This window comes from Phyllobates terribilis, unplaced genomic scaffold (assembly GCF_046119375.1).
Source record: "Phyllobates terribilis strain yellow unplaced genomic scaffold, ASM4611937v1 Scaffold_12__6_contigs__length_324123572, whole genome shotgun sequence".
NCBI lineage: Eukaryota > Metazoa > Chordata > Amphibia > Anura > Dendrobatidae > Phyllobates > Phyllobates terribilis.
This window is the reverse complement of record NW_027362772.1, coordinates 254,291,839-254,306,190: the sequence shown is the minus strand read 5'-3', so window position 1 is coordinate 254,306,190 and position 14,352 is coordinate 254,291,839. Positions and strand designations below refer to the sequence as shown.

The 14,352-nt window shown below is 48.5% G+C and overlaps 1 protein-coding gene across 3 annotated transcripts in view; it reads left to right on the top strand.

The window, feature by feature from the left end:
• PUSL1 (pseudouridine synthase like 1) overlaps positions 1-14,352 on the top strand; it is an 81,362-nt gene that overhangs the window by 15,148 nt on the left and 51,862 nt on the right. For all 3 annotated transcript variants that reach the window (XM_073656859.1, XM_073656860.1, XM_073656858.1), the window contains exon 2: positions 1,799-1,856. Coding sequence is in view for 2 of the 3 variants with exons in the window: in XM_073656860.1 (XP_073512961.1) it covers positions 1,799-1,856 (58 nt within the window). In the remaining variant the exon portion in view is untranslated. The remainder of the gene's footprint in view (positions 1-1,798; positions 1,857-14,352) is intronic.

Sequence of the window (14,352 nt, the reverse complement as noted above, 5' to 3'; positions counted from 1 at the left end):
CTGTCACAGTGATACCCGCCCCCTGCTGACACAGTGATACCCGCCCCCTGCTGACACATGATACCCGCCCCCTGCTGACACAGTGACCCGCCCCCTGCTGACACAGTGACCCACCCCCTGCTGACACAGTGATACCCGCCCCCTGCTGACACATGATACCCGCCCCCTGCTGACACAGTGACCCGCCCCCTGCTGACACAGTGACCCACCCCCTGCTGACACAGTGATACCCGCCCCCTGCTGACACAGTGATACCCGCCCCCTGCTGACACAGTGATACCCGCCCCCTGCTGACACAGTGATACCCGCCCCCTGCTGACACAGTGATACCCGCCCCCTGCTGACACAGTGATACCCGCCCCCTGCTGACACAGTGATACCCGCCCCCTGCTGACACAGTGATACCCGCCCCCTGCTGGCACAGTGATACCCGCCCCCTGCTGACACAGTGATACCCGCCCCCTGCTGACACAGTGATACCCGCCCCCTGCTGACACAATGACCCGCCCCCTGCTGACACAATGACCCGCCCCCTGCTGACACAATGACCCGCCCCCTGCTGACACAATGACCCGCCCCCACTGAATATTTAGAAAAATTTGTTGAAAAGTCATTAGTTGTTTGTTTTTCTTTTTGCCATCAGCTCCTTTACATATATTGGTGAGCGAGCCTCTGATTGGCTGGCTGTAAAATGTACATATGAGATAATACTGCAAATAGAGAGCGCCCCCTATGGACGAAATCTGATGGGGGGGATCGGCGCTGCAACCAGCTCAATAGCATATTGATTACCTGTCCTGGGAATAGGTCAACCACAAGACCCTCATTAATTTGCACTTGCCCCCATTTCCCCTTGACTGTTTGCTGATTGTCAGAGATTTTGTTAGACCATGTTCACACATTCAGTATTTGGTCAGTATTTTACATCAGTATTTGTCTGCCAACACCAGGAGTGGGTGATAAATACTGAAGTGGTGACGTGTTTCTATTATACTTTTCCTCTGATTGTTCTTCTCCTGGTTTTGGCTTACAAATACTGATGGAAAATACTGAACGTGTGAATGTGGTCTTATACATTCAGACACAACGTGTTCTTTACTCGGAATAGAACCCTGTAGCACTGCGCTTCTTAATCTCCCCTATTGTCAATGGAAACAACTAATCCCACCCAGAACGCTCCCCCGACCCTTCATACCAATTACATTGTGTCTGATTGTTTTCTTATAAGCAGATCGATACTTTCTGACACTTAATTACAGTTATACTTTATGTGACCGTTTAGTAAGACCTTGTTCAGTTAAATAGAAGTTTCAGATTACTGAGCCGCAAAACAATCCGGATCCAGAATATCTGCTCTTTGTACTGACGGAGGCATGAATGACCGCTGTGTGTGAACGCAGCCTAAATCTGTTATCTGCAGTTTTATTTGTATTTCCACTAGAGTAACTTTAAAGGGGGTGCTCTGTTCTCTGCTTTTTTCGTATATTTAGTGCCGTAGACTTCTTTTTTACACTTCTCCCGGCCACTGACTTGCAGCTAATGGATGATCGAGGACGTGCCTTGTTCTGTTGATCAGTGGGGGGGTTAGTGATCTGACTCTCACCAGTCTAACAATCCAGCAGATATATGATCATTTCTGTAGATCATAATACCGTTTTTAGAGTTTAGGGCTGAGCTGCAGTACCAGGCACAGCCCATGGATAAGAGTGGCGCTGTTTCTGGGAGAAAACTAAATTTTTATTTCTCTCTTTTCAGTTTTAATGTAAGTTTTCACAATTTTTTTATCTTCTATTTTCAGCGGGGTAGTCAAGGCACCAGAAACGCAAGCAGTTTTGGGAGTGGAAAATTATTTGGAGGTGAGTAAGCTGAAGAGCCATGACTATTTTATCACCTAGGATGTAACGTGTCCTGATTATTGAGAATAAAAGAATTAACATTAATGTATAATACCTTCTGTAGTGCACACGCCCAGGCTGAGCGGCATGTGCGTGTGAATGCCTGGAGGGGCGAAACTAGGTATTCACCCAATCCGACCAGGGTCGCACGACGGCATACGACGCCAGTGCACCAAGGAGGAACCGAGCAGAGGGACCAGGTGCTACTCCAGGACAGACCCCGGACACGGCTGTTGACACACGCAGGGGAATACAGGAACAGACCAGTTAGGCTGGCACACAGACTGGTGGGTATAGGCAGGCACGACTGATATGCAGGCAGGCGGGTATGCAGGCAGGGGGCTACAGGCAAGCACGGCTAGAGTGCAGACAGGGAGGCACTAGCAGGTAGGAACACAGGCGGGATAGGACCCAGTACACACTGGGACTCAGGAACAGAACCACAGATGTGGCGGACAAACACAGCAGAGTAAGGCCGCCCAGAGTGGTGAGCGAGAGCAGGGCAAGACGAGACCGCCTAGAGCGGTGAGCGAGAGTAGAGCAGGACGAGGCCGCCTGGAGCGGTGAGCAAGAGTAGAGCAGGATGAGGCCGCCTGGAGCGGTAAGCAAGAGTAGAGCAGGACGAGGCCGCCTGGAGCAGTAAGCAAGAGTAGAGCAGGACGAGGCCGTCTGGAGCGGTGAGCAAGAGTAGAGCAGGACGAGGCCGCCTGAAGCGGCGAGCAAAGGGTCAGAGCAGAGCGAGACTGCCGGAGCAGTGAGCAAAGGGTCAGAGCGGAGCAAGACTGCCGGAGCAGTGAGCAAAGGGTCAGAGCGGAGCGAGACTGCCGGAGCAGTGAGCAAAGGGTCAGAGCGGAGCGAGACTACCGGAGCAGCGAGCAAAGGGTCAGAGCGCAGCGAGACTGCCGGAGCAGCGAGCAAAGGGTCAGAGCGGAGCGAGACTGCCGGAGCAGCGAGCAAAGGGTCAGAGCGGAGCGAGACTGCCGGAGCAGCGAGCAAAGGGTCAGAGCGGAGCGAGACTGCCGGAGCAGCGAGCAAAGGGTCAGAGCGGAGCGAGACTGCCGGAGCAGCGAGCAAAGGGTCAGAGCGGAGCGAGACTGCCGGAGCAGCGAGCAAAGGGTCAGAGCGGAGCGAGACTGCCGGAGCAGCGAGCAAAGGGTCAGAGCGGAGCGAGACTGCCGGAGCAGCGAGCAAAGGGTCAGAGCGGAGCGAGACTGCCGGAGCAGCGAGCAAAGGGTAAGAGCGGAGCGAGACTGCCGGAGCAGCGAGCAAAGGGTCAGAGCGGAGCGAGACTGCCGGAGCAGCGAGCAAAGGGTCAGAGCGGAGCGAGACTGCCGGAGCAGCGAGCAAAGGGTCAGAGCGGAGCGAGACTGCCGGAGCAGCGAGCAAAGGGTCAGAGCGGAGCGAGACTGCCGGAGCAGCGAGCAAAGGGTCAGAGCGGAGCGAGACTGCCGGAGCAGCGAACAAAGGGTCAGCGGAGCGAGACTGCCGGAGCAGCGAGCAAAGGGTCAGAGCGGAGCGAGACTGCCGGAGCAGCGAGCAAAGGGTCAGAGCGGAGCGAGACTGCCGGAGCAGCGAGCAAAGGGTCAGAGCGGAGCGAGACTGCCGGAGCAGTGAGCAAGGGTCAGAGCGGAGCGAGACTGCCGGAGCAGTGAGCAAAGGGTCAGAGCAGGCTAGAACCGCCGGAGCGGTGAGCAAGGCAGAGCAGGCTAGAACCGCCGGAGCGGTGAGCAAGGCAGAGCAGGCTAGAACCGCCGGAGTGGTGAGCAAGGCTGAGCAGAGGGGACAGGGCTCTGTTCACATGGAACAGACAGGAAGGGAAAGGCAGAACCAGATACCCACAGGGTACTTGCAGTGAAGTAGCGAGTGGACCACAAACTCACAAACGGAAGTACAGTGACAAAGAGCAGGAGTTAGGTACGAGTTCAGACTCTGCAGAAAAAGGAAAGGTACGGACATAGAGAAACTCAGGAAACAGGCTAGAAGAGTATACAGACAAAGTAGCAAGATACAGGAGCGGGTCTAGGTATGCAGCCCCTAGAAGGCGGGAGGAACAGGCTAGGAGCGTGTTCAGACAGGACAGACAATATACGGGAGCGGGTCTAGGAATGCGGCCCCTAGAAGACGGAATGAACAGACAAGGAGCGTGTTCAGACAGGACTGGAAATACAGCCTACAAGAAGGGCAAGCAAGCAAACACAGAAAGGGACCTGGCATATTCAGAGTGAGAGAGCACACTGAATGAAACACAATGCTCAGGCAGGGATTCATTGGAGCAGCTGGGTTAAATACCAGGTGACAGACAGCAATAGGCTGGCACAAGGGGTGTGCCCGCAGCAGGTACAAGAAACAGGAAGTGATCGGGCGCCGCCCTTAAGCAGCAGACACAGAGGCAAGCAGACAGCATGGAGGGAAGCCAGGCTAGCAGACTGGACTGGAGATCAAGTGCGCGCTCTTGCACAGTGGGAGATGGACCACTATGCAAGGACGCCGCCAGGTATGTTACACCTTCCTTACCTCCTGAGGACCCCTTATGGGCAGGTGCTGATTTACTTTGACGCCTAAGAAAAAAAAAAGGTGTCAGTGACTGATTGCAAAATATAAACTCATCTCTGGCACCTTCCTGGATGTATAGTTACATGGGATGAATCGCCTGACACTGCCCAAGAGGACATCACTGGTCCTGAAGAACCATGAAGCTTTGGCGAAACCCCTAAAACTACAGTTGATGCATAAATTTATTGAAAGGCAACTGTGCTGGTTCCTTCTTGATTGGGTAGTGTTATTTAAGCAACTGTCTGGCGGTGATATTTACGCGCCTTATAGAAATTGGACCTAAAATAAAAAAACAAATAGTACATGTTGTGATAGTGACTCATTCGGCTGCTCCCAGAGGTAGACACAGGAATGTGTTCGTCTGCAGGTTTATTCAATGTGGCATAAAGCACTGCAGGTTCAACAAAATAAACACCGCCTTGCTGGAATAACTGCAAAACAAAAGATAAAGTATAGCATAGTTCTTATGCATGCTAGATTCGCCCTCTCAGGTTACAATCCACTTCAGCTCTCACTGACGTCCCACACAGGAGACTTCCTGGTCTTCAAAATACCACCGGAAAAAAAACTCAGTAGCTGGAGATTTAACTTCTCTGGCCACAACCTTGTGGTGGAGATATGGTGAATGACCTCCCACCCATCTCTTACAACCACTCACGAAAAACCCAACCCAAACATGGCTGATTAACCTCCTCAGCATCTAACATGCTGGAGACAAGCTTCTAGGTTTCACATCATGGAAGATAGCAACCTCCGTGATACATATCTCCCCTCACATATATCGCCAGGGACCATGTCACAATGTAAATAACATAGGGCACTTATTTTATTATTTGATTAAAAAAAACAAAAACAAACGTAAAAGCCATCCCACCGCGACAAGGTGTACTCAATTAGGACGGAACCTAACTCTTGTGGTTCACCTCACTGTCTCAATGTCATAACGAAGTACCCTATTACTGTCACGGGTGTGTCAGGTGTGACAGACAGTTGCTCTGTATCCGGCTGTAGATGGTCACTGCGCTTGCAGATGCCTTCTTGATCCTCTCATCTCTGTAGTATAGCTATATTCTTCTTCCTTTAGGACCTCCACCTTCTGCTGCTGATTGACACATCCTTGCTTGGTAGTTAAATACTCTCAGTTTCTCCAGAGGGTCGCCGGTGATAGTTCTATGTACCTCTGTGCAGACTTGGAGTACTGGCAGTCGGCTAGTCTCATCTTTGGTGCCCTTGGAGGACAGTTGGCGTTATCTCTCTGGTGTCTGCTCTAGCTAAGTGTATCCCCTTTGTTTGTCTACCTTATTATCTTTAGTTTGTAGTGGGGCCTGACTAGTGCTCATCCTGTCCCCTCCCTATCTAGGGCCAAGCTCTAGGGACATTCCGGGTTTAGGTTCCTTCTCGGCGATTGGTGCAGAACCTATATAGGCCCGATAGGGAAGGCAGGGTGATATTAGATCTGCCTAGGGGTCTCCACTCCCTCTTTCCCTAGTTGTTGGGCTCCCTTCCCCCTCTTCCAATTGTTGTACACTTATTCCTTCCCTCACCTTACGTGACAATTACCCTGAAATAAGTGAATAGTATTAGCTCATTTTGGGTTTTTTTCTTAGGTTCTGCTTGTTAAATGGCCACAGTGTGAATTTGCAGCTATGCATTGCTTTTATACCAGCACATGCCCTGGCTCAATTTTTTTTAGGTTTTAGTTTAGTTTTTTGTACTTTGTACAAAAAGGGTCACGGCTTCCCCTTTTTGGGCTGTTCATTTTGTCTACATAGCTTTCCACGGACAGGTGTCTGGGTCCCGCTCTGCCCTCATCTATTTTGAGGTCTATTGACAAATAGTGAGGTGAACCACAAGAGTTAGGTACCGTCCCGGTTGGGTACACCTTGTTGCGGAGAGATGGATTTTATGTTTTTTTTCTCAAAACAATGTGAACTAAGTACCCTATGTTATATATATGTACTATTACTATTTATTTACTTACTTGCTACAGGGTATTTGCTCATTTTGTTTTTATCTTAGGTTATGCTTGTTAAATGGCCACAGTGTGAATGCGCACCTATGCATTGCACTTATACCAACATATCAATAAATTTTTCTAGGTTTTACCTTTATAGAAATGGTATATTTGTATGATCGCATGTGGGTACATACCGTATATACTCGAGTATAAGCCGAGTCTTTCAGCACTTTTTTTGTGCTGAAAAAGCCCCCCTTGGCTTATACTCGAGTATATAGAAATTCCGTTGGTGGATAGTGGGGGGGGGGGGGGGGTTTCTGCCAGCGGAGGAGCAGGACACACTCATTAGCCGCTGTTGCAGCTACCACGTGTGCACGCTGCTAAAGGGAAATGAATATTCCCTCTTCTCCACTCCCATGGGCATGGAGAAGAATGAATATTCATTCTCTTTAGTAGCGGGCACAGAGGAGCGCTGAGCCACAGCTCCTGCTCACAGTGCCCGCTACTAAAGAGAATGCATATTCACTCTTCTCCACGCCCATAGTCCTGGCATGGAGAGGAGTGACTATGCCGGCAGCTCATTTCAGCGTCTGAGAGCGCATGGCTATGACGCCATGCGCTGCTCAGATGCTGACATGAGCTGCTGCAGCAGAACAGGACGCTGCGCTGGAGCAGAGGTGAGGAAGGAAGGTATGGCCCCATCACTTCACACATACAGTGGGGAAAAAAAGTATTTAGTCAGCCACCAATTGTGCAAGTTCTCCCACTTAAAAAGATGAGAGAGGCCTGTAATTGACATCATAGGTAGACCTCAACTATAAGAGACAAAATGAGAAAACAAATCCTGAAAATCACATTTTCTGATTTGGAAAGAAATTTTTTTTAAATTTTGATGGAAGATAAGTACACTGCTCAAAAAAATAAATAGCAAAAATCTGGCACTCCAAATTATGATGAGAAAATGTTTTTTATCATGAATTTTTATTATCAGATTCTTCAAAATGACGTTTCGGCCTCATATGGCCTTCATCAGAACAGGGTTCTGCCCAATGGGTGTGAAAGAGCAACCAACCAATGGCAGGGTCAGAAGAGAAGTCTAAGTTACATCGCATCATCCCCAGCACGGCAGTGCTCTTTCTCTCATCTGCATAACTTAGACTTCTCTTCTGACCCTGCCATTGGTTGGTTGCTCTTTCACACCCATTGGGCAGAACCCTGTTCTGATGAAGGCCATATGAGGCCGAAACTTCATTTTGAAGAATCTGATAATAAAAATTCATGATAAAAACCATTTTCTCATCATAATTTGGAGTGCCAGATTTTTGCTATTTTTTGTATTGGATTTGGTTCCTATCTGAGCACCAGAAAAAATAGGAGTGCCACGTAGCCTTTTTTTCAAAAAAATAAAGGAAACACTCAAATAACACATCCTAGATCTGAATGATTGAAATATTCTCATTGAATACTTTGTTCTGTACAAAGTTGAATGTGCTGACAACAAAATTACACAAAAATCATCAATGGAAATCAAATTTATTAACCAATGGAGGCCTGGATTTGGAGTCACCCCCAAAATTAAAGTGGAAAAATACACTACAGGCTGATCCAACTTTGATGTAATGTCCTTAAAACAAGTCAAAATGAGGTTCAGTACTGTGTGTGGCCTCCACGTGCCTGTATGACCTCCCTACAACGCCTGGGCATGCTCCTAATGAGGTTGAGGATGGTCTCCTGTGGGATCTCCTCCCAGACCTGGACTAAAGCATCCACCAACTCCTGAACAGTCTGTGGTGCAACGTGACGTTGGTGGATGGAGCGAGACATGATGTCCCAGATGTGCTCAATCGGATTCAGGTCTGGGGAACGGGCAGACCAGTCCATAGCTTCAATGCCTTCATCTTGCAGGAACTGCTGACACACTCCAGCCACACGAGGTCTGGCATTGTCCTGCATTAGGAGGAACCCAGGGCCAGCCGCACCAGCAGGTCTCACAAGGGGTCTGATGATCTCATCTCGGTACCTAATGGCAGTCAGGCTACCTCTGGCGAGCACATGGAGGGCTGTGCGGCCCTCCAAAGAAATACCACCCCACACCATTACTGACTCACTGCCAAACAGGTCATGCTGAGGGATGTTACAGGCAGCAGATCGCTCTCCACCGTGTCTCCAGACTCTATCACGTCTGTCACATGTGCTCAGTGTGAACCTGCTTTCATCTGTGAAGAGCACAGGGCGCCAGTGGTGACTTTGCCAATCCTGGTGTTCTGTGGCAAATGCAAAGCATCCTGCACGGTGTTGGGCTGTGAGCACAACCTCCATCTGTGGACGTCGGGCCCTCATACCAACCTCATGGAGTCGGTTTCTAACTGTTTGTGCAGACACATGCACATTTGTGGCCTGCTGGAGGTCATTTTGCAGGGCTCTTGCAGTGCTCCTCCTGTTCCTCCGTGCACAAAGGCGGAGGTAGCGGTCCTGCTACTGGGTTGTTGCCCTCCTACGGCCCCCTCCACGTCTCCTGGTGTACTGGCCTGTCTCCTGGTAGCGCCTCCAGTCTCTGGACACTACGCTGACAGACACAGCAAACCTTCTTGCCACAGCTCGCATTGATGTGCCATCCTGAATGAGCTGCAGTACCTGAGCAACTTCTGTGGGTTGTAGAGTCTGTCTCATGCTACCATGAGTGTGAAAGCACAACCAACATTCAAAAGTGACCAAAACATCAGCCAGAAAGCATTGGTACTGAGATGTGCTCTGCGGTCCCCACCTGCAGAACCACTCCTTTGAGGGTGTCTTGATAATTGCCAATAATTTCCATCTATTGTCTATTCCACATGCACAACAGCATGTGAAATTGATTGTCAATCAGTGTTGCTTCCTAAGTGGACAGTTTGATTTCACAGAAGTTTGATCTACTTGGAGTTATATTCTGTTGTTTAAGTGTTCCCTTTATTTTTTTGAGCAGTGTATTTGGTCAATTACAAAAGTTCATCTGAATACTTTGTTATAGATCCTTTGTTGGCAATGACAGAGGTCAAACATTTTCTGTAAGTTTTCACAAGGTTGGCACACACTGTTGCTGGTATGTTGGCCCATTCTTCCATGCAGATCTCCTCTAGAGCGGTGATGCTTTGGGCTGTATCTGGGCAACACGGACTTTCAACTCCCTCCAAAGGTTTTCTATAGGGTTAAGATCTGAAGACTGGCTAGGCCACTCCAGGACGTTGAAATGCTTCTTACGAAGCCACTCCTTCATTGCCCTGGGGTTTGCTTGGGATCATTGTCATGCTGAAAGACCCAGCCACGTTTCATCTTCAATGCCCTTGCTGATGGAAGGAGCTTTGCACTCAAAATCTCACGATACATGGCCCCATTCATTCTTTTATGTACACGGATCAGTCGTCTTGGTCCCTTGGCAGAGAAACAGCCCCAAAGCATTATGTTGCCGCTCCCATGCTTCACAGTAGGTATGGTGTTCTTTGGATGCAACTTGGCATTCTTTCTCCTCCAAACACGTCGAGTTGTGTTTCTACCAAACAGTTCTACTTTGGTTTCATCTGACCATATGACATTCTCCCAATGCTCTTATGGATCATCCAAATGCTCTCTAGCAAACTTCAGATGGGCCCGGACATGTAATGGCTTAAGCAGGGGGACACGTCTGGCACTGCAGTATCTGAGTCCCTGGCGGCGTAGTGTGTTACTGATGGTAGCCTGTGTAACATTGGTTCCAGCTCTGCAGGTCATTCACTAGGTGCCGCATGTGGTTCTGGGATTTTTGCTCCCCGTTCTTGAGATCATTTTGACCCCACGGGGTGAGATCTTGTGTGGAGCCCCAGATCGAGCAAGATTATCAGTGGTCTTGTATGTCTTCCATTTTCTAATTATTGCTCCCACAGTTGATTTCTTCTCACCAAGCTGCTTGCCTATTGCAGATTCCGTCTTCCCAGCCTGATGCAGGGCTACAATTTTGTTTCTGGTTTCCTTCAACAGCTCTTTGGTCTTCACCATAGTGGAGTTTGGAGTGTGACTGTTTGAGGTTGCGGACATGTGTCTTTTATACTGATAACAAGTTCAAACAGGTGCCAGTACTACAGGTAATGAGTGGAGGACAAAGGAGCCTCTGAAAGAAGAAGTTACAGGTCTGTGAGAGACAGAAATCTTGTTTGTAATTGTCCAAATACTTATTTTCCACAAAAATTTGAAAAACATTTCTTTCCAAATCAGGCAATGTTATTTTCAGGATTTGTTTTCTCATTTTGTATCTCATAGTTGAGGTCTACCTATGATGTCAATTACAGGCCTCTCTCATCTTTTTAAGTGGGAGAACTTGCACAATTGGTGGCTGACTAAATACTTTTTTCCCCACTGTATGTGTGAAGTGATGGGGCCATACATACCAGGATTGGGGATGAGGGGGCCATACATACCAGGATTAGGGATGAGGGGTGCCATGCATACCAGGATCAGGGATGAGGGGGCCATGTATACCAGGATTGGGGGATGAGGAGGCCATACATACCAGGAATGGGGATGCGGGGGCCATGCATACCAGGATTGGGGGATGAGGGGGCCATGTATACCAGGATTGGGGGATGAAAGGGTCATACATAGCAGGATTGGGGATAAGGAGGCCATACATAGCAGGATTGGGGATAAGGAGGCCATGCATATCAGCATTGGGGATGAAGGGGGCCATGCATACCAGGATTGGGGATGAAGGTGGCCATGCATACCAGGATTGGGGTTGAAGGGGGCCATGCATACCAGGATTGGGGATGAAGGTGGCCATGCATACCAGGATTGGGGTTGAAGGGGGCCATGCATACCAGGATTGGGGTTGAAGGGGCCATGCATACCATGATTGGAGATGAGGTGGAAATACATTCCAGGATTGGAGATGAGGTGGAAATGCATACCAGGATTGGGGATGAGGGGTGCCATGCATACCAGGATTGGAGATGAGGGTGCCATGCATACCAGGATTGGAGATGAGGAGTGCCATGCATACCAGGATTGGGGGTGAGGGGTGCCATGCATACCAGGATTGGGGGTGAGGGGTGCCATGCATACCAGGATTGGGGGTGAGGGGTGCCATGCATACCAGGATTGGGGGTGAGGGGTGCCATTCATACCAGGATTGGGGGTGAGGGGTGCCATGCATACCAGGATTGGGGGTGAGGGGTGCCATGCATACCAGGATTGGGGGTGAGGGGTGCCATGCATACCAGGATTGGGGGTGAGGGGTGCCATGCATACCAGGATTGGGGGTGAGGGGTGCCATTCATACCAGGATTGGGGGTGAGGGGTGCCATACATACCAAGATTACCAGGATGGGGAAATTTACCAGTAGCTGCTGCATTTCCCACCCTAGGCTTATACTCGAGTCAATAAGTTTTCCAAGTTTTTTGTGGTAAATAAGGTACCTCGGCTTATACACGGGTCGGCTTATACTCGAGTATATACGGTAATACAAAAATCAGCTTTACTTGCTCCACACTCTTGAGACTATGATGGGAGACACAGAAAATAATTTAAAAATGGCAATCAGGGATGTGCCGTCCTGGAGCAGCTGTCCTTCCTGAATAGGCCGCAGGTATCACCTTATACTGCCATTAGTGACCAGGACACGAGCAAAATGCAAAACTAGAAAAGAATCCACCAGGAAGGATAAGGAGAGAGGAATTGTCTGTGGCCGCCACCTGCAGAAATGTTCCCCTTCTGAGGGTTGTCTCGCTGTTCCTCTCCTGACATCACTTTTATTTGCACCAAAACCAGTAACATTGTCAGTCATTTCTGCTTCATGATACTCCTGAAGTTTAATTGACTTCAAGTCAGGTCGGTCCGCATGGGTCCAAATACAGACCACAATACCTGAACTGCCCGCCGATCTTCCAACCCGAACTTACAGCCTTAAATGTGTCTGTGAGGCTGCACGCTTCGAGTCAGGAGACCCACTGTCAGTCAGGGCATTGAGGTCTGTATACAGACCATAAAGTCTGAATTCGGCCTTATACTGTGATGTGCATGTGTTCTTTAATTTTTTTTTTTTTTTTTTTCGCAATCCTGACACAAGTCGGTAAGAAATACCATGTACATATTGTATACGTCTGCATGGGGCATCTGTCGTGACCCGAGCCTTATGCAACTCCACATCGGAAGAATATTTATAACTAATCATTTGGCTTGTTATAGTTTCCTGCCTCTCTATTAGACCCCTGAGCATATGAAAAATCGTCCATTTGGAAAACTTTTCATCCGTTTGTCCCTTTTTTTTTTTTTTTTTTTTTTTTTTTAACGTCCGTGTGCGATCCGTTTTCAAACATCTACATGAAAAAAAAATGTGCATGATCAAATACAGTTCCTGGGTTTAGGTTGAGGAAGCCTACGCGAAACGCGCGTCGGGGCTTTTTTTGACACATAAGGCGCTGGATGAGCATATTTAATCTTTACAAATACCATCTCTTATGATATGTTTGAGAAACGTATTGCATATAAATAAGTTGCTCTTGTTCCATTTATTACTAATTATCCGCCTGTGCTGTCACACAGTTTGTGTCCTCGCCAAAAAAAGCATTTATTGATCTTTACACTTGTATTATATCGACATCTAATCTAATAAAATTTATATATATACAAATTAGATTCTCATATTATTTTGCACAACCATTGCGATAAATAGCTCCTATTTTTATCCATTTTTTTTGCTTCAATTGTATTTAGAGTTCTCCATAAGGACTATGGTCCCTATATTTATCTATGGCTCTAGCAAATTCCTTAGGTCATTGTGCCGTCGGATCAAAAATTGGATCGCGCACGTCCGATTTATGCGCTCGTCTGCATGAGCGCCAAGTCTAAGAAACTGCTGGCAGGTAATAGAACGCTTTTTCAGCAACTTCTGAAGGGAAAAAAAAACCTTGGAGGATGCCAAGTTAATGAGCGTTTAATTAAAGAATGAAAATGCATTGCTGTGTCAGGCGGCTCCCGGCCACGTGTCTCCCGCTGGGATCTGCCGCTGCATCACCTGCTAGTAATTAACAGGATCCCTATCCCACACCCTTTCCCTGCTGGAGAGCTCCATGCACGCCGCTCGGCACTACCTGGAGACTGCAGATGATGGCTTCAGCTTGGGAAACATCTCACTTGATTCATGATGCCCACAATCTTTGTCCCCTGGCCGGCCGAGTCCCCCATTGTCTCCTCGCATCTGAGAAGTGTTCAATGTTGTGCCAAGTCGGGCATGTGCCCTGCAGATTCATTCAAGTCCGATACTGAAGACGAGTGCTGCGATCAGCTCATATATGACCTGCCGCTCCATTCATCTCCTCCTGGCCATCTTCTTATGGACAGCGGAATATGGAAGGCTCAAGTCTCCAGTCTGGTGATCGGTGACCCACATATCACCTATCCAGTAGATAGGGAAACATTTGTCAGCAGGATTTTTCCACCTAATCTGAGAGTAGTATGATGTAGGGGCAGAGACCCTGATTCCAGCGATGTGTCACTTACAGGGCTGCTTAGTTTTATAAAATCACAATTCTATCAGCAGGAGATTATCACTAGAGGCATAGAAAAACCTGTCACCAGGTGATAGTCCCGCCACGCCCCCACCACTGATTGGCAGCTTACTGCCTATGCACAGTGTACATAGCTGCCAATCAGAGGTATGGGCGGGGTTACACAGAGCTCACCATTCAGAGAACTGCTACATCTGCAGCAGAGGAAACCGATTTTTATCAAAACTACAACAAGCAGCCCAGTAAGTGACACCTCACTGGAATCAGGGTCTCTGTCCCTAGATCATGCTGCTCTCAGATTAGGTGGCAAAAACCTGCTGACGTATTCCCTTTTAAAGATACTGATCCAGGCTGGATGCGGTGAGTTATAGTGTAGAATCAGAGAGAGAATTTTGTGGCTGACATGTCGACAGAAAGAGCCGAAGACAATAC